The 26819-nt window shown below is 50.5% G+C and overlaps 8 protein-coding genes across 8 annotated transcripts; 5 read left to right on the forward strand and 3 right to left on the reverse strand.

The window, feature by feature from the left end:
* Positions 1-51: 51 nt before the first annotated feature.
* Positions 52-2243, forward strand: CTAM01_15215 (major facilitator superfamily transporter; the record flags this gene model as incomplete). The annotated part of the gene is made up of 5 exons (XM_060531213.1): positions 52-591; positions 662-902; positions 970-1038; positions 1092-1538; positions 1639-2243. The coding sequence occupies 5 exons, from the start codon at positions 52-54 to the stop codon at positions 2241-2243; spliced, it is 1902 nt and encodes a 633-aa protein (XP_060374203.1).
* Positions 2244-5315: 3072 nt separating this feature from the next.
* Positions 5316-6001, reverse strand: CTAM01_15216 (uncharacterized protein; the record flags this gene model as incomplete). The annotated part of the gene is made up of 3 exons (XM_060531214.1): positions 5316-5408; positions 5463-5593; positions 5668-6001. The coding sequence occupies 3 exons, from the start codon at positions 5999-6001 to the stop codon at positions 5316-5318; spliced, it is 558 nt and encodes a 185-aa protein (XP_060374204.1).
* A 585-nt stretch (positions 6002-6586) lies between these two features.
* On the forward strand, positions 6587-7054 carry CTAM01_15217 (uncharacterized protein; the record flags this gene model as incomplete). Its single annotated transcript, XM_060531215.1, has 1 exon — positions 6587-7054. The coding sequence occupies one exon, from the start codon at positions 6587-6589 to the stop codon at positions 7052-7054; it is 468 nt and encodes a 155-aa protein (XP_060374205.1).
* Positions 7055-7478: 424 nt separating this feature from the next.
* CTAM01_15218 (uncharacterized protein) lies at positions 7479-8306 on the reverse strand (the record flags this gene model as incomplete). The annotated part of the gene is made up of 1 exon (XM_060531216.1): positions 7479-8306. The coding sequence occupies one exon, from the start codon at positions 8304-8306 to the stop codon at positions 7479-7481; it is 828 nt and encodes a 275-aa protein (XP_060374206.1).
* Positions 8307-10636: 2330 nt separating this feature from the next.
* Positions 10637-11644, reverse strand: CTAM01_15219 (uncharacterized protein; the record flags this gene model as incomplete). Its single annotated transcript, XM_060531217.1, has 2 exons — positions 10637-11489; positions 11547-11644. The coding sequence occupies 2 exons, from the start codon at positions 11642-11644 to the stop codon at positions 10637-10639; spliced, it is 951 nt and encodes a 316-aa protein (XP_060374207.1).
* A 3593-nt stretch (positions 11645-15237) lies between these two features.
* Positions 15238-17044, forward strand: CTAM01_15220 (amidase; the record flags this gene model as incomplete). Its single annotated transcript, XM_060531218.1, has 4 exons — positions 15238-15316; positions 15373-15926; positions 15979-16847; positions 16897-17044. 4 exons carry the CDS (start codon positions 15238-15240, stop codon positions 17042-17044), a joined length of 1650 nt encoding a protein of 549 aa, XP_060374208.1.
* Positions 17045-18451: 1407 nt separating this feature from the next.
* Positions 18452-20438, forward strand: CTAM01_15221 (NupC family nucleoside transporter; the record flags this gene model as incomplete). Its single annotated transcript, XM_060531219.1, has 3 exons — positions 18452-18786; positions 18875-20210; positions 20274-20438. 3 exons carry the CDS (start codon positions 18452-18454, stop codon positions 20436-20438), a joined length of 1836 nt encoding a protein of 611 aa, XP_060374209.1.
* Positions 20439-23010: 2572 nt separating this feature from the next.
* On the forward strand, positions 23011-23271 carry CTAM01_15222 (uncharacterized protein; the record flags this gene model as incomplete). Its single annotated transcript, XM_060531220.1, has 1 exon — positions 23011-23271. A coding segment is annotated over one exon (261 nt), but the record flags the coding sequence as incomplete, so codon positions are not given.
* Between the last annotated feature and the right edge of the window lie 3548 nt (positions 23272-26819).

Below are 26819 nucleotides of genomic sequence, written 5' to 3' on the forward strand. Positions count from 1 at the left end.
TTCATTTTTGAACCGACGAAATAGAAAAGGGATTCAGAGTCAAATTAAGCTATGGATCCCAATCGGCTACAGCCGCAGCCGCCGCCGCGACCGGACGTGAGGAGGGGACTGCTCGGAAGTCTGACTGCTGCATCAGCTGCAGCGTACAACTTTCTCGCTCATGACTACGAGTACATGCCGGACCGATACTATGACGAAAAGGCCTTTCCCACTCGGTTATCTCGGGCCGGCACCAGCATCCGACTAGGAGCCCCGCGCGGCCGTAACATTCTGCCGCTGAGACCGCCGCCCATCCGGAAGAGGACCTGGCAGAAGGATAGCAGCACTGGAGAGCTCCGCACCAAGTCGTTTGAAGACTCCCAGTACAATCAGTATGACGAGGGACGTGGAGGCCAAGACCGGAATCCTTTCGACGATTCCAATGAGATGGGGAGTCAGCAAGACGACGACAACGATGATGGTAATGATGAACCGTTTTCGGTCTTCACCAAGAGGCACAAGTGGTTTATTCTAGTTATTATTGCTTCTGCGGGTCTCTTCTCCGGGTTATCATCCAACATTTACAACCCTTCCTTGGATGCAATATCAAAGGTGAGTGGAAACTATTCGTCATTCTTTCAAAACAATTCACGCGCCCGGCAGATGCTAACGTACAATCCAGGAGCTGAAGGTTAGCGCATCACAAGTGTCACTCACAATTACGTCTTACTTGATCATGCAAGCCGTTACACCACTGCTATGGGGCCCCATGTCTGACACGCTCGGCCGGCGACCAACTTACATCGCTTCCATGGGCGTTTACATTGGTGCCAATATCGCGTTGAGCTTCTCGCCAAACTACGCGGTATTACTCATTTTCCGGGGCCTCCAAGCTGCAGGAAGTGCCTCAACTGTCAGTATCGGTAGGTGTTCCGTCTCAGCCGTCTCTTCAGTTTCCAAACTTGGCAGCTAACGTGTCTGGTGTGACAGGCAACGGTGTTATCCAGGATATCTCTCCGACGGCCGAAAGGGGGGCATACATCAGCTTCTATCAAGCGAGTGAGTTGTGGTACTCTCCGCTGGGGTCTTGAACGACATCTAATTCTTTGTAGTCCGAAATTTCAGCACAGCGATCGGCCCGCTGTTAGGAGGTGCTCTCGCCAATTCCTTGGGCTTTCGATCCGTGTTTGTCTTCTTGCTCATCGCCACGTCGCTGATTCTCATCACTATCATGGTATTCCTACCAGAGACTTTGAGAACTATTGCTGGCAATGGATCCCTCCGTCTGAACGGCATCATCTACAAGCCGCTTTACAGATATGTGACAAAGGAGCCGAAGTATATGGAGGATCCAGATGGACCTTTGAATCGCAAGATTACCATTTGGACCTTTTTGAGGCCGTTCAAGCTCTTCAAAGAGAAGGACTTGGTGATCAACCTCGTCTGGGGTGGTGTGATCTATGCCATCTGGAACATGGTAACGACCAGCACAACTCCACTGTTCAAGGAGCGGTTCGGACTGAACGAACTCCTTCTTGGTGTAGCATTCATACCCAATGGTCAGTAGAACCTACTCCTTCCGAACATCAAACACTGATTGGATGGCTTGAACTCCGATGGAAGCGGGACTGCTCGGACGTGACTGACCTGTGGGGGTAGGAATTGGAACCATTGTCGGCTCCGTGTTTGCGGGCAAACTTCTGACTCGAGACTACAAAGCCGTTGAGACCAAATACAAGGAAACCCACAACATCCCTTACGACGAGGAACTGTCACCCAAAGATATTGCGCCGGATTTCCCTTTGGAGCAGGCCCGTCTGAGACGCCTCCCGTGGATAGTCTTCCTATTCGTTGCCTCTATCGTCGGCTACGGTTTTTCTTTGGCGTATCCCAATGCAATATCCCGACCGGGATGGATTGCGTTGCCCTTGACAATGCAATTTCTTATTGCCGCATCGGCGAACGCCATCTTTGCGCTGAACCAGACCATCATTTCGGATCTTTGTCCCGGTGAGGGCGCGAGTGCCACAGCCATCAATAATGTGGTCCGCTGCGGGCTGGCAGCTCTCGGTGTGGCATTCGCAGAGCAGATGCTCAACGCCGTTGGCCCTGGCACCGCGTTCCTTGTCCTCGGCATGGCGGTCATAGCTGTGTCTCCCATTCAGGTTGTCAATCAATTCTGGGGGCCCAAGTGGCGGGCTCAGAGAGAGAAGAGGAGGTCAAAGGTTGGTGTACAAGATCATCCAGACCGGCAAAAAGCCTAAAGCCTATTCTTCTTACCGATTATTATTGGGGTATGACCACGAGGGACGTTGAGATGCATTTTTGAGCGAGGCGTTCTAGACATACACGAACCATCAACCGCGCCAGAACGGTTCTCGTCAGCGTCTGCATTTGAGAGAGCGGCCTCCACCTGTCACGGTGCGTACATGTAGACCTCAGAAACACAAACAATAGTCATTGAGCGATCAATACTTAAGCCAGAGCGACTCATCATATTTTGATGGGGCGGGCCTACGAACACCCTAATTCACAAGCCTGTCTTTCTTTCCATCAATTCGGCTATTTCATCGGGCGAAAGTTCCGCCTCAGGACTGGGTATCGTCATTTTGCCCTGATGAATTGCCACCGGCCACTCTCAATGATCAACAATTTGACTAGGATGGCCTGTCACTTATCTCGATCTCTCTGGTTGCCTGTGAAGACAGAGTTCCTCTGAGGCGGTCCTTCCTGTAACAAGTCGTCTGGTGTTTCTGCTGAAACCTTCAAGCGTACAGCGTGCATCCCAGTTGGAATCTAATATGGTGCTCGAACGCCTGGCCTCGGTGGTCCGTACTTCATGCCCAAGACGCCGCATTGCTTTCCCGATGGAGCAAAGAATTGCGCCAATGATCGGCAAGTGAGTACCAGAACCCGTCTTCACGTGGGCTCTCGGCTCTTTGCCCATTGGTATATGCATAGTTTGATGGATTAGACAGCTCACGTCAAAGTACTGGAGAAACGGGCTAGGACTTGCAGGCCATCTGACATGGAGAATTGGATGGCAATGTGCTCTCTCTCATAATTTGGCAGATGCAAGTGAAGATGCAAATCTGCAGTCCGTTACTAGCGCCAAGCAAAGGCCAAAGAAAGTTATCTTGGTGATCGCCAGGTCGACGATGACCGAGACTTTTTTGTCAGTCAGAACCTACATGTTATATTTGGCTTATATCCGCCGACTCAAAAGCATCTTCCGATAGTTCATGGTAATTGATTGAGGATCCCGTGGGTGCGGGCCCTCGGCTCAAGCCTATTGATCTAGGGGAACCCTGCTTCAAGCTTCAAGTTCGATTCATGGTCTTTACAACCTTGATTGGCGTATGGAACTTGAACTCGTTGACACGCAAGGTAAGATAGTTACTCTATGGTATACAATCCAGCGCACTGTGATTGATCACAATCTGCTGCTTTGTGCGAAAGGAAACACCTAAGCGCATGCAATTACTGATTCTGTGCTGGATAGAGTGCCGAGCATTCTTATCGTTCATGTCGATTTACACCCGTTTGTGTGGATACGAGGCAGAGTGGTTGAGCCTGGTTCCCTGGAAAAGGACTCAAATGACTCTCGTTCACCGGAGGCTTTGTTTAGAAGTTGAGTCTACGTGGCGGGGCACTAAAAAATGTTACCAGGTTAAGTGAAATAATTTTGCTCTAGAAACCAGAAGGCTCTGGGACATGAGTTAGAGCATACTAAGGCTCTTCTTTCTTCGATTCTGGATCCAAAATGTTTCGAAACTGATAAGTCACGGCGGACGGAGGAGGGATTTTCGACAAGCAGCCCTGCCGCCCTATCCTCACGGATGTCATCGCCGAATGGAAGCCATATCATTGCTTTTGATTACGTTCAGCAACTTGATCGATATTAGCTTATGCAATGACGGTAACAATGCGAATCCACGACTAAGCGTAGGCTATTCGCTTTATAGGAAGGAAGGACACATGGGCTGAGGGGGCTTGAACCGTCTAGAAACTAGGCGAAAATTGCTTATTGGAGCATAACGCACCACAGCCTATCCGAGCCTTGATCAACCAAGGAGCATTCGACACCTTCTCGAGACTCCTTCTCATAAGCTAAGTTCCTCCATCTATATCTTATTCACTTAGGCTATAAGTTACGGCTTGTTCAGTTCTGCTCGATTCTATGAAAGTCAATCCTCAACACCAGCCTAGCCACAATCAAGCTAGTAGTAGATTACAATTCCCTTGTTGAGGCGGATCCATATATGCACCTTTTTGCTTCCCACTGAGTTCTGTCTTACATCTAGGGTGCAGCAACCCTCTTGCCATCACCAAGTACCCTCCCGCGTTCTCTTGTGCCATATAGGTCAGCCATGAACCAAGCACCAACTCGCGGCTTCGCAGAATTGGCTGTCTTGAAACTCTAGGATGTGAAAATATTTAACAATGTAAACTAATCTATGCCTATATCGGTCTACTGATCGCCCGTTATAATGAGCTCACTTGAAGACGGTAGGGTTCTGGATCCGCTTCCCTGGACTTTTTGACAATACTTGAGGCTGAAAGAATCTCTGCACCCTGGCCAGCAAGTCGAGCTGAGTTTCAATTTGTCAGTAACGCGGCAGAAATTTTGCTTCTACAAGTCGATCAAAAGCTAGGATGTAGCCTCTCCCCGGCTCTAAACTCTCAGTGAACCCAATGTCTCGAGATGCCGTCAGGTCATAGTCGATAGGAATCGGCGAGGTTAAAATGACAGTCAGTATATCCTAATCAACGTTTACGAGGGCGCTCCGTTCAAGACCATTCGTGATGACCCAGTCTGGCTACTTGTCTTTCCGAGCAATGAGACAGTTGATGCCAAATGTCTGGCTGGTGAGCTGCTCTGGTAGCCCGATTCCATTGAGGCCAAAATAGCTGCAAATAGATCGCCACTTCATCTCCCACGAAACAGAATCGCCATCTTCGATATTTAATGGCCGCTCATGAGTCTCCTACGAGTGCAAGGATACGTGAATATGGAAACGGGTTACCGGTCTTGAAAAGAGTCGGTGTGCAGTGCCGTCCAGGACTCTTAGGTTCCTGGAAAGGGACAGGACGCTCCGTCACCATACGTAGAAAGATAGAATGAGTGATACAGCCCCAAGCTCTGTACCACGTTTATGACGTTAGACTGGGGGACAAATTCAGGCTGTAGAGTAGGCCTTATCAGATGTGGCTGATACGAGGGAGTTGAGGAGGCGCGACTATTGTCGAAAAGTTCACCAGAAAGGACGGCCTGACTTCGACCCATTTCCACAAACTGTTAGCGGCGTCTCTACTTACACATCGCACTGGGCGAACTAGAAAATCTTGGACGCGTACGGTTCTGGCAAGCGGGCTAGGTCTTCCTTCCACGGTCCGGGAGGCCAGCCGAATCCTACAATTCCGTACCCCTAGGGAAGAAGCCTTTAGTGAAACTTAATTTTCGCAGCCGGAGTTTCACTCACCTTTCCGCCCGTCTGTAGGGAAACAATTTCGAGGTTCGGGCATAGATGCTTGACGGCTGCCAGGCCGTTGTCGATGATCGCAGCGTTGATCTTGACTGGGTTTTCTAGATCACTTTCATGGCCCGTGTACGCTGCAAGAAGTCTTTTGGCCAATCCATTTGGATGCGATGTGCTTTGATAATCAAGCAAATGAAATTGTACCTACCAGTAACGTATGAATGCAACACCACAACCTCTGGGGTAGCCTTTGGTCTCTGCAACGTCAAGTCAGCATCGGTAAGATCGAGTCCGGTATGTATCTTCAGTCTCGGATCGTCCTCTAACCGTGCCGTTTTCCTGCCCATAGGCCTCTTGCTTATGCCTATGAATTGACTGAAGGCGACTGTTGATGGGTAAGGTAGATAAGACACTAGAGCATCAAAACCCAGCTGGGCTAGAATTTTGAGTATGGAGAAAAAGCCAATGAATGTGCAACTTGGGAGGCTCACGATACCGGAAGCCCCAAACATCATAGCACCGTTTCTCTTCTCAGAGACCATCTTTGCGTTCTCTTTGGGATTGTTGCATCGCGCTCCGTGCTCACAGTCCGTTGCATTCATAACGGTAGTGGCCGAAGGCTAAGGTATGTAGACGACAACACTACTACATGCAGGATGTTCAAGAATTTGCCCATGCCGATAACTACCTATACCAAACCTGATTCCTGAGTTCTTTGCAAAGAAAAACACGGATCCTCTCGACTGAGATTTCAGAGCGAAGCCATTTTGACGTGGATTCTCGCTTTCGCTTTCGGAGTATAGTACGTTGAGGAGGCCGAAACGCGTATAGACTCCGCACACACAGGGCTTCTAGAGCTTACAAATTTCCATCTTTCGTCCGTTTGACGGTCGAATATCGTTGCGTCAAGGAAACCAAGAATCATATTTAATCCAGAACCATTTCGGCGAGAAAGATGCGAATAAATAAGTAAGCTATAGGCACAAATCATTGATTTGCGAAGAAAAATACACCCTACTCTAGTAGGATAAGAACCCTCCTACTTTAGGTATGTGCATATACTCAGTTATTGTGCAAATATTCTGCCATTAGTTACGGCTACTGATATCGGGGTATTAAGACGGAAGATGTCAATCGAAGACTTAGATGGGAGGATCGTCCTGGCCTCAGTTACAGAAACAATCAATGCTCCTGCCAACGAAATTTGGCCGTTTCTCTCAGCGATCGGAGCTGAGCGGATCCTGATCCCGGGCTGCACCCGATCCGCAGTCCTGGAAGGATACGGCCAGGGCGCCGTCCGCCGCGTCTACTTTGGTGAGACCTACTTTGATGAGCGCATCGTCGTGTGCGACCACAACGCCTTCAAGCTGCAGTACGAAGTGCTTGAGCCGAGCCCGAGTCCGGCAATGGAAGTCCTTGCAGCCGTACAGCTTCATCCTTCCGGTCCTGAGGAGACAATCGTCACCTGGGTATCTGGGGCCAGACGAGTTGAGCAACACCATGAGGATAGCATTAAGCAACAGGCTGTGGGATTTTGTCACGGCCAGATCGCATCTCTGAGGAGGTTGACTCAGAACACCAAGCCTTCCTCGTAGGCACTATTTCTTCAGCGATGTATGCAGCGCACACCGTTCTAAATAGTACATATCCAAATAGGCAATTGATAGGCAGCTGAATCGATGAGCTTGAAAATAAACTACTCAGCGATTTGATTCCTCGGCGTTTCTCGTGACAAAAGCCCATTGAATGAGGGGTGATGATGTTTCTAGTTCTAGTAAAGCAACTCTTAAGTCTTACGCCCTTAAACCCCCAGGAACTCATTCGGCAGGAGTCTTTATCAGAGTGTGGTAAATAAGGCGTAATTTCTCGCTGGCAACCACGATTCTGCTTTTGTACAACACAGAGGAAACATCCATAGCTTAGGTTCAAGTTCTAACGAAAGCAGTAGAATAAACCCGTGAAAATCTACAACACTCTGGGGACTCAGATCGCTTTCATAGCTTCCGAAGAGAGTTGAGATCATTCTTCCCAGTGGGCTGCCGTTTTATATCGCTTCTGAGAAATACCGACCGCAGATATTTCGCCATGAGCATTGATTCCACCATGTCCTATCAGAGTCCTTCGTTGCACGTCAAAACAGTTCTCCTTCAAAATGTTGTCACAAAGGTTGTGGAGTCTCTTAACGGTTATATCGCAGTAAGTTTTCTCGTAAAGGGATACAATATCGTGGCCGTAAGACGTTGTACTGTTGCAAACCGACGACGCTGCATGTTCCTCAGCGCGGGTGACGATGAGATGAGTGATGTCAGGGTTTGTGCCTCGTCTCTTAGCCAACTTCTGTCTCTTGGCCTTTCGCTCAGACTCCGTCAAAGAACGTGTTACAATAGGCCGCGGGTCATGGTCGGCCATCTTGTCCCACTTTACCTTGTCAACTTCACGTTGTGTGTGCTTGTCCCGGCTTTCTTGTCCGGTGATTGCGTCCCGCTTGTACTCCAAGGGAGGCTTGAAATGTGGAAGGTTTGCCCCTGGCCGAAGTTGATACCAGAACGAGAAACGAGGAGTGCTATTAGACAGGTATTCCTTGTACATCTCGACTTGATCTGGTGTTCCAAGCATATCGTTGAGATGAAAGCTCATGGCTCGCGCGTTGAGGTCGTCGTATGGTTCTATCTGAGGCTGATGGCCTCCTGCTCCGCTTTCGTCACCCAACATAATCGTAACCAGAGTATGGTCGACATGTTCCGTTGGCATGCCTTTGTCATGGAACCACATGAGATTGTAGATCCTATCGTTGATGCCGAAGAGAAATCTGAGGATCTTACGGCCTGGACTACCGGGTGGAAGCATCTTGGACTCCCTGAAGCTGGTGAACCGGGAAGTTGTACGATCCAAAGCTTTTCCAGCAGGAAAATGAAGATCCTCAAAAAGACACTATGCGGTAGAAAGCTGCATAATATCGAGACCGCATTGAGTGTCAGAGTAGTATACGACAGTGTTATGCTGTTCTCAACGAATTCAAGGGTTGCGATCCTCTTATGCTTTCCATTAGATTTCGAACAAGTATGTCTTCAACAATGCTGCTGAGTTCTTTCGCCGGTTTGAGCTCAGTAGTCTCTTCCCAGCACAATTGACACGTCGTACTTACTTGGCAAGGGTCGCAGAAGGATTATCTTTCTCTACGAGGTTTCACGACGCAGCACTAGGCTTTGATAGAACAAAAGGCCTGTGATTCTAAGACCCATTCCATCCCTTACTGGGTTTTTCGGGAATTTCCATCCTTTCGCGTACGTTCAAGATCAGTGTCCGGTTTTTGCTCTCAGGATATTCGATCAGCATCAGAAGGTCCCAATAGGACTTTGGCCATAGCAGGGATCATCAGCTACTTATCAGACTCTCTCTCTCAAATCATGCACCTAGGAACGAGATTAATACAAAAGGGGTTGGTCGAAAGATATTTTCTAGCTACTCGCTCGTGATGGCTGGAGAACTCGCAGTCACGAAATCGTATCCTAAACGCCAGTCATGGTTCGTAAACAGCTTCAGTTACCAACATATAGTGCTCATATAGGTGCATGGTCAGCAAGATTGTCCGGTTAGTTGATACACGTAATACAAACGGCTCGAGTAACGACTTCGCGGCAGGGACTATGGGCATGAGAGGGAGCACCACCTAGATTGTCACTACGTTGTTTGCGTATGGCCAAACAAATGGGATGAGCCCTGCATGACTTGATATCCCTCAATTAACGAAAATACTTGCCAGATAGACGCATTCGGTCATCATAACAACACGTATTTATCACACTGCCATCCGTCTGCGCTGCGGTGCTTAGGATAGTGTCGTCAGCCCTAGGCCTACATTTCTTCTTATCATGTAAACTCACAGGATAATCTACTAAGGTGAACAATAATTCGACGGAAGATTATGTGTGTGAGTCCTTCCGACAACTAGTTTCATTGCGTATAAGCTGACTTTTGCAACATTCAATCGCTGTTTGTTATGCGCAAGTTATCTCCTTTCTCATCCCTTGGTAGCATGCCCCAGTGCCTGTATTGTAATCGAAATATTTCACAATATTCTTCGCTGACTTCACCAGGTGTAGGTACCCAGCTATGGCCTACTTCAACAGTAGCAAAGCTCCTCGGGGAGGAGCGGCGTTTTTGGTCAAACTGAACTAGGCAAACTTCCGCTGAAGTCGCCCCTCGATAAACATCCAGACTGACTGTGGATGTAGTCATCTACGAACCAGCTTTCAAGGAGGAAGTAAGATGAATTGCCAGTTGGAAAGGGGCTACAGCTTCACCTGTGATCTTCAAGTTCAGATGATCATCCGCGGCATCCTTGGGAAGTAAGCGCGGACACCATTATGCTTGATGAAAGTAGCAGAACTCCGAGCATCTCGAATCTCCGAAGGCCGCTTGATAGTGCGAACCGTCGATGGAAGTATCTGCCCAGTCACTTCAAATTCCCCTCGTCCTCCCCGATAAGAGAGCTTGCCTGCTTGCTCTATGCAGGGCCAACTCTGACAATAAGTTTGGCCACTGAATGGTACCGAACGGGTGATACGAAGGGGATGATTGGCATGAGGGAGAGATGCTGCCCAAGCTCCAGGATCGAGCGTGACCATCTCAAACGGTATCGGAAGACTAAAAAGCACCACTCTTGACGGTCGCATTCGCCATTGCGAAGTTCACTGTGGGCAGACTCGTCGCCATCGACACACCTGCGTCATGAATAAACTTTGTAACCGTGCCTTATTGGCGAGCTGAAACTACTCTAATGGCCGTAACTTTGCATCAGAGCAATAAACTTCAGCTAGGCGCAACTCACCAGGCACCGCACAGAATATCAGAGGATCATGCCTGTCACACAATGGGAGCACTTTCGGTATAGAACCCGACTTGTTGTCCAGTCATCATTCGTGTCTTTGTCATCCCTATGTACACACACTCGGATTTCCCAGCCAAGCCAAAGCCTTTGTAGTCTCACCGAGTGACATGCCCAAGACTTTCTCACCAATATGTTCCACCGAATATAGTTATTGAATTATGGAGTTTTAGTTTACCCACGAGGCATGAAAATGAGTGTCTTGTCGCTTGTAATTTGTCCCGTGTGTTCGCTATCTCCGAACGATTGCTGACTCAAACTGCGCAAAAACCATTTCGTCAACACAAGCTCATACAGAGTTCCTACCAGGAACGGCAAGGGGTAAACCACCACTTCCACCAGGCTTAGGGGGCGGTGTTTGGGGCTTTTGAGGGTTCTGTGGTGTCTGCGGTGCGGGATTCTGAGGCGTCTGAGGCTGCTGGGGAGGAGGAGGAGGGGCTTGCGGCTTGGGAGGTGTCTGAGGGGCAGCACCAGGCTTATTCCCATTTGTCGCACCTCCGGCGAGAGCGCCAGCCATGAGAGCTCCAGCAGGGGCAGGGGCTGGATCCTTCGGGTTGTTTGTGTTTGTGTTACCGCCCGCCTTGGGCGTTCCTCCAGCCGGAGGCTTGGGTTTTGAACCGGCCGCAATTGCGCCGGCGGGAACAGGAGCAGGTGGGACGGGTTTAGCACCTTGGTTTGGATTACCTTTGGCAGCTCCAGCAGCATTTCCTCCAGCAGCATTTCCTCCAGCCGCTGCAGCTCCGGCTCCAGCGGCGGCGCCGGCCTTCTTGGGATTCGCAGCAGGTGGTTTGGGCGCGCCAGCGGGTGGTTTGGACGGAGTAGCAGCGGGAGGGGCGGCGGCGGGAGGCTGGGCGGCAGGCGGAGTCGGCGGAGTGACCTTGGCCGGAGGCGGTGCCGCCTTGGCCGGAGGTGGAGTGTTGACCTTCGCCTTTGCCTTTGCCTTTGCCTTGGCGGCCTTCGCCTTCTTCTTCTTCTTCTTCTTCTTCTTTTTCTTGCCGAGGAGCTTGGCGAGTTTCTTCAGAATCTGACGCTCCTTGATGTGCGGCTCATCTTCCGCGACTAGCGCGGTCTCGGGCTGTTCTACAGCGGCGACGGCGACGGGGGCATTAATCTGCGGCACGTCCGCCTGAGCGCCCAGCTCGCTGCTGTTTGTTAGTTTCTTGAGGAAGACATGCTAGACGAACACAATGTATGCTTACCCTAGGTCCCGTTGGACAACATCGGTCCCCGCCGGAGCACCATTGATGCCGACGAGGAGGGCCGAGGCGAGCAGGAGGGCTGGCGTGAAGAATCTCATTATAGTGAATGGTGGTATTTGCTCAACAAATGATTGGAGGTGGTGACCAAGACAAGCTTGGCGCTTGATAGGAGGGGAGTACTCGTATCTGAGGTTGCCGTTAGGGTATCGGCGTAAACTGAGGAGCCTGCCTGACCTTTCCGCAAAAGCAGTTGGCGATGAAGCTCTTCTTTAATACTCCGTTTAGTCAACAAGAGCGAGTGTGCATTCAGGCTCGAGCCCAGGGATGTGCAATGCTCGTCCAAACCTTGGAATGGCTTCCATTCTGCCAGCCGTAAGGGGTGGGCGTCGATCCATTGGCCGCGACTTCCGATTAACATTCACGGAAAGGGCGACTCGCGAGTGCCTGAAACTAGTAATCGCATCTCCAAGTCGACAACATCTAGAGTTCACGGCTCCAAGTGCCCGACCTCACGAGAGCCACGCACCGCATAGAGCCGGATCGGCGTTGGGTGGAGGATACTACCTTGCATCTGGCTCGCCTTGAGTTCTCTCAGGGTGGGAAGCATCTCCCTGCGCCGCTAATTCTCCTAACTTTCTAGGATGAAGAGACGTTTCGCTGGGGCGTTTCGTGGGTGGAGGCTCTCCTCGTCTGATGTAAGCCTTGAGCAGAATTCTGCAAGAAGACGCGAGATAGACCAACTCGTCCGATGTCGATTCGTTTCAGCGCCTCTCTTAAGATGGTGTGTCCTGGAGGCTGGCCTGGAGTACCCCTCTGCCCTTCTACGCTCTCGGCAAGCGGAGTCCTGGCCTTAAGCTTACCTATGGCGCCAAAGGGACGAGGGGGCCAGGTCGTGGAAGCCAAGGGTTGGCTGTCATCCCCTCGCGACCACATCGGCGGTTCGACTTCGCCCGAATGCAGGCTGGAAGCTTCGGGAACCTTGCCCTCTTGCGATTCCCTGGATTCTGACGATAGTTCAGCGAGTTTGTGTTAGCTTCATTTCGAGAGTGTTTTGAAAGCCTGACGGTCTAGTGCGTGGCCCGTGGTTGGTTTACATGCAGGCTGAGAGGTAAATCGTCGCTTGCCGAGAAACTCAACCTCTCGGTCCATGCTTGAGAAAAACGTAATTCATCTCCTTGATCTGGTCCTTCATCCAAGAATCCACGTTGTGGAGAGAAGGGGGGAAAAGTGAGAATTAAGGTCAGCATAGTTAGACTAGTCCGCGGCTCTGCAGCAAAGTTTTCAGCAAACGCAATACGATGCAATCTTGCATCACGAGCCACATAGGCAAAACCGACGTCGATTTTCATGTCGTCCTTGATATCATATGGTACTATGGTACGCCAAGACTGGCGCTCTCTCACTTGGATGCCAGCGAAACGTCCTGACAGCTGGCGTGGAGAACGACGGAGAATCCTTTCAGACGGCAGTGGTAAAGAGCATCTCGTAGCGAACCGTGGTGCACCACAGCCCACTCAGATGACAAGATCGGGTGCTCTGCGCAACCTCATGCGAAGGAATGTTGACAGTTTGGATGGGCAAAGCGGCAGTCGCTCACGGACGTCTAGCGGCGACCAGCCGCCAGTGGATATGAGTGGCGGACGAATCTGGTGCATGAAATGGCGCGGGTAAGGTGGGCTGCCAAGCTGCCTGCTTCCCCAGCGGCGATCTCCCAGAGAGTCGGGAGTTATCCACAAGGATGGACGTCCAGCAGGTATCGTTTCATGCGCCTCTCACTTCGTAGGGCCTGCTGATAGTCGTGGAAACCAAGGTACTTGTTCAGGGGGCTGGGACGCTGGCTTTGCCGGCTCAACGGGCAGGTTACTCATTCAGAAGTTAGGGCTAACATCGTCTGAAGTGACCAGACTGAATCATGCCTAGGTGGCGTATCAGAAGACAAGACGTTATTGAGGCGGATATGCAGGTACGATGGCACAGCCAATGACAGCTCCACGTCGTTTTGCCTTGTGATTTCCGTGCCGTCTCCTTGATAGCCTGTTGGGCGAGATTCCGCCGTTACCGCAGGCAAGGTTGCTTAGTCCGCTGGGGATATCATGCATTCGTTGTACGCTTCGGCAGTGTCAACTTGGCAAACGCGGCCTGGTCCGTTGAATAGCGGAGAGTCAACTCTTGGACGTTTCCTCGGGTTCACGCTGCAAAAGAAGCTTTCTGCGTAAGCGATCTTTGTGCAGATCTTTGAGACTCGCAACATGCAGGAACCGATGGTATGAGACTCTGTGGCGCAGGGTATGTGACGATGCTGCATAACCTGCAGAAGAGCTGTTGCAGATGGCTCTTGGCACGGTCCTATTTTTGGTCTCTCGCAGTCTTGGCCAGAACTTTAGAAAGTGTTGATTCTGCAGGCTTGACTCTCGAATTTCTTGACTGATCGTGACTCGGTAGCCAGTATGGACAGACAGGCAGAAGATAGACTTTCCAGGCTGCACCTGCGAGCCAGAACGTCAGACTCTGGATATACGATGCGTGGGCCACATGCCGTGAGATTACGGAACAGGCTTGATCGGGGTATGACGAGAAGATGGATACATGAGGTGACGAATGCTTTGCCAAAGTCAGTACCGTCCGAGTCGTGCTGATGGCCTCATGAAGAGAGAGAAAGGGGGGGGGGGGGGGGGGGGGGGGGGGGGGGGGCGGGGGGGGGGGGGGGGTGTGGGGGGACGTAGTCTGTCGCAGGGGCGCGCGGGGGGGGGGGGGGGGGGAGGGGAGGGGGGGGGGGGGGGGGGGGGGGGGGGAGGTTTGGGGACGAGGGCGCGTCTGAGCATCGAAGCGAGGACCTTCGACTTACATAATGCACTTACATAAGCCATCTCGCTGTTCGGCCGTTCCGAGCGGGAAAACCTCTTGCCGGGAATGGAAGTACCCAGTCGGGGCTGGCTGATAAGATAGGGATATAGAGCCGAAGATCAACCGGGAGGAGTGAAGGTGCCTCTTGTAAGCTGACATAAGCCGGAAGGACGCCGGGCAGCTGATGGAGGTACGTACATAGACCCAAGTCTCCACCAGCGCAGCGGGTTTTCCCCCCGCGGCCCACCGGTGGACCGGCACCTGTTCCCCGCGCCTCTCCCCCTTCTCTCTCGTGCTTCCGTAGGATCCTCCGTGCCCCTCACTTCTCACCGGTTTTGTGGCTGCATCTCCAGCCGCTCGGTGCAACATCCCGTGCTACCACCGCTTGATCACTTCATCTTGCGGTACATTACCTTAAGCGAATGCCTTGTCAATAATTGAGGGGTATCGACGTCTGCCGGTATGACTAACACTGCGTACAAGGGGGAGAAAAGGTTCCATACCCCAATCTCACTCTCCGTACACGTCATGACTTTTGGCTCCCGGGTTCTTATCAAAATGAGCTGCCTCTCTTGGCTGGATACACCATCATACCGCGTTGACTAAAGCTACGCGATCCCGGCCGTTTCTTATCACTCTCGCCGGGTTCCGGGGCCGTGCCGGCAGACTACTCTACGCGATGCACCTCTGCATCGAGCTAAGCATGCACGCAGAGATATCTTGGCTTGGACAGTTGTGTTTATAATGAAAGCAACCCCAGGTTGGATGATGGAGAACATGCCTCGGGATTAAGTCAACCATCTGAAGTCCAACCATCGCGGGACTTGCTCTCGCTCACTTGGGCACGATGGCAACCTATCGCCCAGTGATTATTCTCGCCCTGATCTGGCTCAAGATCTTTGGCATTGCAACCTGCTTGACGACGGGTGAGCTTGCCATCATATCAACTGTAGTCCGGTCTATTCACTGACTTGAACTGTAGTCAAGGGTGTACCGTTTCCCGGTCTGATAGATGTGACTCTCGACGAATTGGCCGAGGGCCTCGAAAACGGGCTCTTCACCAGTGTCGACCTTGTCAATGCCTATCTTGGCCGCATCAATCAAGTGAATAGTACACTCAATGTCGTGACCGAGGTGAACCCGGATGCTCTATCAATTGCCGCCGACCTGGATGCTTCGCGCGCCAACGGCACAATTAAGGGTCCGCTCCACGGCATTCCCATCCTCATCAAGAACAACATCGCGACCGCCGACCAGATGAATAACACTGCGGGCTCATGGGTCTTGCTAGGTGCCAAGGTTTCTCAAGATAGCTTCATGGCGAAGAAGCTTCGAGAGGCTGGTGCGATTATCCTCGGCAAGACCAACCTCAGCCAGTGGGCCAACTTTAGGAGCAACAATACGAGCAACGGGTGGTCCGCGTACGGAGGTCAGGTCTATGCTGCCTACTATCCCCAGCAAGATCCGAGTGGAAGTTCAAGTGGTAGTGGTGTGGCCTCAGATCTTGGCCTCGCACTTGCGGCTCTGGGCACCGAGGTACGTGATACAGCTTCATGTGCACTAGACCATCTTTACTCACACTATTCAGACCGATGGTTCCATTGTCTCGCCCTCTCAACGTAATAATCTTGTCGGCATCAAGCCAACTGTTGGCCTGACATCCCGGCACCTGGTGATACCGATTAGTGAACATCAAGATACCATCGGACCTATGGCCCGCACCGTCAAGGATGCCGCCTACATCCTCCACGCTATCGCCGGCGCAGACCCCAACGATAACTACACGTCAGCGATACCCAACAATGGCGAGATACCAGACTACCCAGCCGCTTGCGATATGTACGGTCTGCGAGGAACTCGCATCGGAATCCCTCGTAATGCCATCGAACTCTTCTCCGACAACACCACCGGGACTGAAACCGATGCCTTTGAGGAGACCCTTGAGGTCTTCAAGGCGGCTGGTGCCGTCATTGTCGACAATGCCAACTTTACCGCCGCGGAGCAGCTAGCTACGTCAAACTCCGAAACCATCGTCTTGAACGCAGACTTCATCTCGAACTTGGCTTCCTATCTCGCTGAACTCACAGTCAACCCGAACAATGTGAAGTCTCTGGCCGACGTCCGCAAATTCACGCAATCATTCGCGCTCGAGGATTACCCTGATCGTAATACGGGTGTCTGGGATGAGGCTCTTGACGAGCAAGGGTTCAACAACACCGACCCGCGATTCTGGGCCGCCTGGCAAGAGAGTGCATTCCTTGGTGGCGAGGGCGGGCTATTTGGAACACTGGAAAGGCACAATCTCGACGCCGTCATCTTGCCGACAAGCTTCTCTAGCACCTGGGCCGCTATCGTTGGAGCACCCGTGATTACCGTTCCCCTGGGTTTCTATCCCGCGAATGCCACGGTGATCAAGAATAGGAGGGGTAACCTCGTCGATACTGGTCCCCATGTCCCGTAAGTAGACCGTACGTTGAACTGCTTGTCGAATACTAACTGGTCGTAGATTTGGTATCAGCTTCCTCGGCGCAAAGTTCTCCGAAGCAAAGCTCATCAGCCTGGCCTATGCTTATGAGCAGAGGACCAAGACGAGGGACAAGATCCAACCATACATCACGCCTAATGTCGAGATTGGTGACTTTGCTGGGTATTAGTGGCCGTTGCAATCGCTTTATATAGGAATATTTCTTGCAACTGTAATTATTCAGGTTTAATTCTGCTGGTGCCCCGGACCTGTACGTCGTCGGTCACCAGCGCCTTGACTAGGTATTAATAGTCTGGCTTTTGGAGGAAATACAACAAGATTTGTACATTGCCAAAGTTCCTTCGAATAGAATGATGATCTAGGGCTTTCACGACAGCTGACGAGAGGGAGATTCATCGAGATACACCCGGCTGGTTACACCCCTCAACACCAGCCGGGTTATCCGACATGGCGATACTACGTACGTCTATGCCGTCCAGAACCCGAAACTCTATTTTTTTGTCGACATCGGGAATAGCAATCCACTCTCAGTCTGCACATTAGGCTTACCAGAGCTGCTGACTAGCTTTCTGAGAGTCCCAGAACGAAAGTTACATCTCACTTAATCTTCCTGAGTGCCATTGGATGATCACAGCTCGCATGACGGATGAGTTCGCCATTCATTACTTTGTTCAGTCGCAACAATGCCTTGACTCAGTCTGCGTTGTGTCAACAGATCAATCGACCTATCAGTTCGTCCCAACATCTAAGCCGCACCTTATTTTCACATTTGACATCATCGGTTTCACTAAGACATGCGACGTCATCACCTAGCTCTCACCAGTAGCTCAATATTCTTCTTCCTCTAGCTCCGCATAACCGATTTCGTGGAGAAATACGCCAGCGCCAGCTTCCCCGCAACAGTAGGCAGGTAGTATCTTGAAGGTAATAAGAATCACCGGTTAGACACGGTGCCACGTGTTGTTGTCGGTAAAGTATCCGTATGATAGCCGGAGCACCTCAATGCACCACGGCGGTCGCCGCGGTTCTCAAGAATGAGTTTGGGTGGCGCTCAAGTAAACCCCAAGAAAGCCAAGGGATCGAAGTGGGAACACGGAGAAAGGGCCGACTCGACAGACCCGAACGCGCTGTCAGGCGATGAACACATGCAACACGCCGCCATCCCGCCACAGTGCAACATCGTCGATCATTCGCGAAGCTGGAGGATCCGGAGAAGCCTCCCATTATCAGGCCGCATTAAGCTTCCTGTCTCATCCCATCTTGCCTACCGTCTTCTCGTTGACTTACGGTAGAGACCCAGCATCTTCATTAATCTCAGTTGATATTCGTCCGGTGGGCGCAGCAAAAGCTCGCACTGACCTCCCCCCTCCCAGCATCATCGTCCCATCTCCTACTGGATCACCACACGGTCAAGACGTCGCCTCCCGGCTCCGCTAATTCCTCTCCACAACTCGCCAAATTTTTTCTTGGACGGGGCTCCAGTCCCTGAAAAGCTCGTCCTGTTCAAACCTCCCCCCTACTTCGTCACCATTCCCGTGCGCAGTGGACGGCACGGCACACAAGCCAAAAGCGAACCATGCGTCCTACTACTGCAGCAGCGCCGGGCGAGGACATGTCTGGCACCGACATGAAGTCCGAGAAGCACGGAGGAGGAGGAGGATCCGGGAACGAGATTGGGCCCGGCGGCGAGGCGGGTGTGGACCCTCCTATTCGCTCTCTTCCGCCCAAGGGCGACGAGACGGGCAAGTCGTCACGCGACAGAGAAGAAGTCGTCGACACGAGCGACTTGGAGGTCGGCACCAACCAGACCGACTCGATGAGAGATGCCAAGGGCAAGGGAGCGAAAGTGGCCCGGTTCTATAGGAAGTTCAAGCTTCCGATCCACGTGTTTGTATGGATGTTGTTCACAGCGTAAGTTGAGAACCTCTCTCATGCTCTCAGATGCCCCCTTCATGGTGGCTAGTCTGGTGGCATCGGTTGACCGAAAAATCCTGGACAGATGGTGGATCGTCGGCCTCGTCTTCCAGCGCGATAAGATGGGCTGGTTGAAGTCTTTCCTGGTCTATCTCGCCATCACCATACGCATCGTCACCTTGTGGCTCCCTGCCGCTGCCGTCATGGTACCGCTGCGCTTCGTCTGGAAGCACACCGTTGGCAGAGCGTACGACATGATCCCCAGCAAGCTGCACCAGCCTCTTGCTGCGCTTCTCACCATTGGCGTCTTCCTTGTCGGTTCCATGGTCCCTGAGGAAGTAGGAGAGAACACTCGTGCCAGTCGCGCCATCAGTCTCTTTGGCCTGCTTCTCATGATCGGTCTTCTCACCCTCACCTCCCGCGACTGGAGGAAGATCCCCTGGCACACTGTCATCGGCGGGATGCTCACGCAGTTCATCATAGCCGTATTCGTGCTCAAAACGGGCGTCGGCTACGACATCTTTGCCTTCATCTCCGAGATGGCCCGGACGCTTCTGGGTTTCGCAAAGCAGGGTCTCGAGTTCTTGACGTCGACTGAAGTATCTGCTCTGACCTGGTTTCTCATTTCTGTGATCCCGGCCATCATTTTCTTCATCTCGCTCGTTCAGCTGCTCTATCACTGCGGGTTCCTGCAATGGTTCATCAAGAAGTTTGCCGTCTTCTTCTTCTGGTCGCTTCGTGTCTCAGGCGCCGAGGCCGTGGTGGCGACGGCAACCCCTTTCGTCGGGCAAGGTGAATCGGCAATGCTCATCAAGCCGTTCGTGCCGTACCTTACGCTGGCCGAGATCCATCAGGTCATGACCTGTGGCTTTGCTACTATCGCGGGATCCGTGCTGGTTGGTTACATTGGCCTCGGCCTCGACGCACAAGTTCTTGTCTCGTCATGCGTCATGTCTATTCCAGCAAGTATTGCGGTGTCAAAGCTTCGCTACCCAGAGACAGAGGAAAGCATCACTCGCGGTAGCATCACAGTTCCGGATGACGAGGAAAAGGCTGCCAACGCCATCCACGCCTTTGCTAACGGAGCTTGGTTCGGTATCAAGGTGGCCGGCATGATCGTCGCCACTCTCCTCTGCATTATCTCCTTCGTCGCCCTCATCAACGGCATCCTCGGCTGGTTTGGCAAGTTCTTGGGCATCGACGATCCCCCATTGACCCTTCAGCTTGTCCTGGGCTACGTCTTTTACCCCGTCGCTTGGTGTCTGGGTGTGCCCAAGAAGGACCTACTCACAGTGGGAGAGCTCATTGGAATCAAGATCATCACCAACGAATACGTTGCTTTCAACTCTCTGTCAAGCAAGGTCGAACCTTACATCTCCATGTCACCTCGATCCAAGCTCATTGCAACCTATGCCTGCTGCGTAAGTTAACTTTTGACAGAGTCGCAACCCTACGTAGAGTAGAAGACTGATCAGAAATCGCAGGGCTTTGGCAACATTGGTTCACTGGGAACTCAGATCGGTGTTCTTTCACAGATTGCTCCCGGACGCGCCGGAGATGTGTCACGAGTCGCCTTGTCTGCCCTATTCGCCGGCGTACTTTCAACCCTCACGTCGGCGAGCGTCGCTGGCATGTTGTACACTGGCTAGCTTCGGGATAGAGGCTAAGGCTTAGGCCACGACAATAGAATCATATTACATTGTATCATATGTAACAATAGCGGTAGGAAGATTATCTGCCGTGACATGATACTCCCTGCCAGATGCGAAGCCATCCGTTCTTTCTTCACGTGCCAGACGAGTGCAGCATGCAAACATGACCGCTCGTACTTCAACAGTCTGCGGATCTAGTCTGGGCACGCTACGCTACTGAGGCTGAGTCGATCGCATCGCAATTGAACTCAGGCCACCCACTTGTCGGGGGTCTGCGGGAGCCGCCGGACCACCTGAATGCTAATCGCAGTGCTCTGAGAGAGCCGACATGTCCCCTTCGGCATGAGCAACTAACTTTCCTCAGCTGACCGGCAACGGAACTGACCGTAAGAGCAATGACGCTCATGAGAGAGCCGTACCCGTCCTGCATGCCGTTAACAAACCTTGTATTTCGCAACGTGTCCCGTTGGGCGTCGCAGTCAAGACATTCATCTAGGCTGACTTCAGCTGGCGTTTTCAGCCTCCCTCCCGATAAGGCGGCGGCGGCCGAGGCTGATCTCTTGACCGCTGTATCTTGTACTCTACTCTAGGGATTAGAGACCATCCGTTTCCCTACGGAAAACAAGAGTTCCCGTGTCTCAATCAGCGAGGACTGTGACACCAGAAGGCTCTGCGCAGTATCTGTCAAAATTGTCTCCTCACTGCTCCGGAATCAAGAGAGAACCATAATAGCCTTGGCCTCCGGTTCATCCATTGAACCCCTCCCTCGCTACCTTACCCCATACCCCAGGTTAATCAAGACAGCCAAGAGACGGATTCACGAATCTCCCCGCCATTTCACGTAATAGAATCTCTCTTTGACAGATGGCACAATAAGTCTGATCGTTGGGCGGCCTGAGTGTTTGCGGGAGAGAAGAATGGCGTCAACAGAGGTTCCGCTAGAATGCCAACCTCTTACGAGAAATTTACTCCATAGTACCAATCCATTACCCCATCGCTTCCTTTTCCCCAACTGTGCGTTCGTCCCAAGCTTTTTCAAGAGCTGCTGAATACCTGGAGAAGGCCTGGAATTACCGAATGCACATGGGAATTTCCATATTGCACTTACTGCCCTAGTTAGTCTCATCTGGGGTCTGGTCAATTTGAAGCATCACTGATTCGTGAGACATCATGTGGAAGAGCTGGGGAAAAGTGACCCACTGCACACACAGAGATTTTGATGGGTTATTGTCCACACTTTGGAAACTTTACGAGGGGCGCCAGGGACGAGCAACTACTCTCTCGGCGATGGCGGCCATGGAAACGCTAGAAAATGCGTAGAAGACGCCAGTGAAGGGGGATACCTAGCACCTTCAGGCACGCACAAAAACTTTGAGGTGTTGGCCGTGAGTAGCCGTCGGTGGGTGAGCAAGGGGAAAGGCAGGGTAGCATCCCGAGACTCGCAATTATTTCAGGCCGCAGAGGCTGCATCGACGATCGATTCAACTGCGATGCAACAGCTACCTCGCGTCTTCGGCTACCTAACTTATGCCAGCATTGTCTATCGCGGTTATTTGAAAGCGAAAAAAACTGACCACAAAAGTTACGTCGTTCGATAAAGGAGTTGTGAGGTCTCAACAACTCCACGGTCTTCTCGCCGTTGCGAATTCTCAGTCGGTCTCTTAGTGCAGCCTCAAGCGTGTGTTTTGCAGATTTCGGCACACAAAGCACTAGAGCAAGCCACCGGCAGACTGGTTTGCCTAGCAGGCCTAGGAGACTGTCCGAGGCGCCTAGCCGGGCCAAGGCCGAGAAGATATCAAATCCAGGCGCGCATGCGAGTCGCCGGAGCAGTGATGGGTAAAATACCGCATCTAGGGCCTCTTGGCAAAGCTGATCCGGCACAATATTCGGGTTAGGGGCGCGTTGGGAATGGCGCGATTTTGATTACTTTTCGTACTTCTGAGAACAGTGGGAAGCGCCGGAGCGGAGGCCGTTTCGATTTTCTCGGGAATGGGAGGGGGAAGAAGAAGAGAAACCAATATCAGACGCCCGCACATCGTTCCGGGGGACCATAGTACCGACTCGCACAGTCTGTTTGGACGGTAGATGGAAGACCCGTTTCGCGGTGACGGAAGGGAATTCGTCACAAGTTGCTCCGTGGAGAGGAGACATCTTTGGACTTCAGCCTTTCAATAGCCGTTCAACTTGCTCACCGACGGTACCAAAGTCAGTATCCCTGCTCTGTCCCGCCCGCTATCCCAGATCTTGCAGCGCCAGGACAGACGTCGGGAATTAAGAGCTGGGTCCTTTTAGATGACGACGAGCCGGCCTCGAGTCGGCTGCTTGCATCTTCGACCAACGCGTGGGACCGGGACCGGGACTTGGGGACTCATGTACGGTATTCCTGCACTGCGGAGGATTGGGGACCTTGGGGGACAACGGGATGGATCACGTCTGACAGTCTGATGTCTGGCTGTGTGACTGTCTATTGACTGTCTCTTGACTGGCAAGCTGGGAATACCTACCCCAAACTTGTCAAAGACGACGCGCTGATCGCCAAGCACCACAGGCTAAAGGGTCTTCCCCCAGGGTGGCTGTGCACTTTGCGAGTGGGTGTCTGAGTTCAACGGCGCATCTGGCGCTGTTGGGCTTGTTTTCGTCAATCAGAGGGAAGCAGCACGATGATCCCCTTCGGTATGCGATCCGGCCGAGTGTCCCACGTTTGCGTGACGACAATCAGACATCAAATCTGCCCTGGCGCCGCCATTCCAGCGCATCGTCAGTTCACGTTGAGGTGAAGAGCGGACTGGAGTCTCATTTTCGCATCACGCATGCAGCTGAGAAGTGCTGACCTTTCCCAGTCAGCCCAGACGCCCCAGCTAGCATGTAATTACTGCGCAGAGAGTCCCGAGAAATGCAGAATGGACCTTTGGGCTGGGATGTGGGAGAGACGCTGCCGACTCTTTGGGAATAGTTCCCACAGGACAGGACGCTCTGCCATTCGTACGACGCACTCAATGGGTGGGCAGGGGACTTGCATCCGGCCAGGTGCCCGAGCAAAAGCGACGGGGTCTCGCGGGGCTAATGCGGCCGTGGTCATTCAGTCCCGGCTCCCAAGAAACAAAACATGCTAGCAAGACTTTTCTGTCTAGGTATGCCTCTATGGCAGAGTGGCAGTACGGATAGGTAATGCTGACTGCCAGACGGGAACGTGAGCCAACTTTACGACTTGTCCAGGACAAGACATTTCCAGCCATTGACTTTGGCAGGCTTTGACAAGACGAGGCAAAGTGGCCGAACCGTCCCAAGCCATCCGAGGTCGCCCATCGGTAGTCTAAGCCAAAGTCAGCCAAGGGCGAGGATAAGCTCGGGCAAACCCATGCTCAACTTTCCCACTCCGAGGCAGGGAAGAGGAGTACAGGGGCCATGTGGAGGAGATAAGGACCTGCTTATTTGGGCCAGAGATAAACGTCTTGGCGGGGAGATTGATCCAGGCTCTGAGTGGACGAGGCAGCAGCTGGAGAAGCGATGGAGGGGGAGAGTGGCAGGGAAGATGGTGGTTGGGGCCCTTGGTGAGAGGGGATGGGTGGGAAGATGCAGCGCGTTTCTAGAACGTAAGATGGAATGCCCACGCGGACGATATGAACAATAAGCGTTATTGTCAGCGTCGCGATTAGACTTATTTGGCGACCCGCTGGTGAAGCTGAACACCTAAAAGGTTCACATAACATGTACGTATTCGTTTACTCTGTTCTGGCCTGGGCATTTGTTCCTGTGGACTCGTGGAGGGGCACATGGTGAAGGGTAGAGAATAGGAATCATGGGGCAGACTTCCTTCAACGGCGGCTCTATCCACATCCCCTCTGCCGAGCAACGGGTCGTCTGCGGGAGGTTGAGACTCCAAGAAGCAACAAGAGATTCAAGAGATGGACAAGCCGCTGGCGGTTCTTGGACACGGGCACGATGGCGCAGATGGCGCAGTGGCGCGCTTTCTAAGCTTTTGGCAGACGCAGCCACCACTTGGTGTTGAGCTGTCAGAGAGCCAGTCAGTGAACAGACGTGATGCGAAGAACGGTCTATTCTTCCATGCAGTTGCAGTACGGAGTACCTAGGTTAACATCACCGAGACTGGGTAGAGACGGCCACGCCGATATCTCTATCAGTGCCTCGTGAAGACTAGCTGTTCCCTTGCAGGGTCGACAACTCGAGGGATCCCGCTAGGCTCTCCCAGTAATACTGCCAGCCTGCTAGTACCTTAGTAAAGGTAAAATCACGCTGCCCATCAGCAGCAACAAATGGAGTACGGATACTTGGAATCGATTCAGCGAGCGAACAGCCTATCTGGGCACGAGCCATTGGCGGTGATTGGCGCGAGGGTATGAATCGTGGCTTGAGGGTGTCCCCGCAGATTGCCCGAGTAGATGGCCATCGCGTGAGCCGTCTATCTCTTGGCTCTCTGTGACTTGACGAGAGCTGGTGGAGGTGGTGGTGGTGTTGGTCGTGGTGGTTCCTGTTCTGGCGTCCTGGTCGCCGTACTCCAACTCCGTACGCCTTATCCGTGTCCGGGACACCCACGCTGTGGGACGGAAACAGCTGAAGCCTGCATATTCGCACGCCGTCCGTGTCTCTCCCTCGCACTCTGCCTTGCGCAGTGCTAAGTTCTAAGGTAGAAAGAGAGAGAGAGAGGCGTACCGGGTGGCTGGGCGGACTAAGTAAGGCTATTCCGCACCCACGCAAAAGCTATCCCGCACCCATACTAGGCCACATTTAGTAAAAACTAGGGTAGCACAGCCTCAATATAAATTTTAATAGTAATACTACTACAGAAATTACTACGTTAATAATTATAAATTTATAACTACTTAATATATAATTATCTACCGAATTAACTATTATAATATTAGAATTACTACTATTACCTACCTAGGCTCGGGCTAGGCTAATTCTATTAGCTACCCCCCTATTACTTATTATACCGTTAGCCTAATTACCCTAATTATAGCTATAGTAAAGGTATTAACGAGGCTATAAAGTAGTAATATTATTACTAATTTAATAAAAAGGGTACGTTATAAAGGTAATAAAACTATTAAAAAGAGTACTATAGTAATAGTTAAGGCTATTAAAGCCTTACTATTTTAGTAGTTAACTTACTAAGCTATAAGTTAAATTAGGTATTAATAATAAAAGTAATAATATCTCGTAATATACTAACTAACTACTTATTAATAACCTTAGTAATAATCTTCTACTTTTTTTATAGCTACGTAGGGGCTAGTATAAGGATAAGAGTAGTATTTTAATATAATAATAAGTCGTACTTAAAAATAGAGGGCTTTTTTAAAATAGAATTATTATATAAACTAAGGGTAATATTCTAACCCTAAAAGGGTATAATAGGCCTACTATAAAAAGTATTATTGTTAGTAATAATCGGGGTAGATTATTAATAGTTAATATATAACTTAATTATTTTTAAATTAGCTTTACGGATAGCTTTATAAAGAGTAATAATCGTAAGCTAAAATAGGGTAAAAAAAGTTAGTTAACGTTTTTTTAATAAAAAGATTAATACTAATATACTAGATCCTAATCTAATTACTAATAGTAATTAATATTATTTTTTATAAATAACCGAGCTAAGTTACCTAACTCTAAATAATTAAAGAGGTCGTAGTAATATAATAAGCCCTATTAGCTTAAAAAAGTATTAGTATAGGGAAATAAGCGCTTTATATAAAACTAATTATAAAAGACTTTATTAATAATACGTAATTAATACTAAATTTAATTAAGTATTTAAAAAGAGATTATTAATAAAAGATTCCTTATTATTAATATATTACTATAGCCTACTTTAATATAATATTTTTATTTACTTACTTCTTTTTTAAATTATAATTCTTTTACGTAAACTATTTTAATAATAATAAGTTAAAAACCATAGAGGTTAAAAAGCTAATTACGTAAGTACGACTTTAATTTATAATAAATAAACTCTATATATAACGTAATTTTAAAACCGTAATTTTATAAGTAACTAATATAATAAGTATAAAATTACTTATAAAAAAGTAAGTAAATAGCCTCGAGGTATAAGACTATTTATAACTACGTAAAATTGAAGATTTTATAAAATATAGCTTAGTAGTAATTAAAATCCTCTTTAGTCTTAGTATAGATATACGTATACTAAGCCTCGAGAATTTTATTAAGCGTTTACTTATATAAATTTAATTATAAATTTAATATAATTAAGGGCCGCGGAAGTAGTAAAATTAGTAAATTAATTAAGGGTAAATAATTATTATTAACGGGCTATATTAATTAAAATAATTCGTAAATTAAAAATTAACCTAGCGAGCTAGTTATAAAATCCTTACTATTTATAATCTCTAC

Source organism: Colletotrichum tamarilloi (assembly GCF_030869305.1).
Source record: "Colletotrichum tamarilloi strain Tom-12 chromosome Unknown Scaffold_153.1, whole genome shotgun sequence".
Taxonomy (NCBI): domain Eukaryota; kingdom Fungi; phylum Ascomycota; class Sordariomycetes; order Glomerellales; family Glomerellaceae; genus Colletotrichum; species Colletotrichum tamarilloi.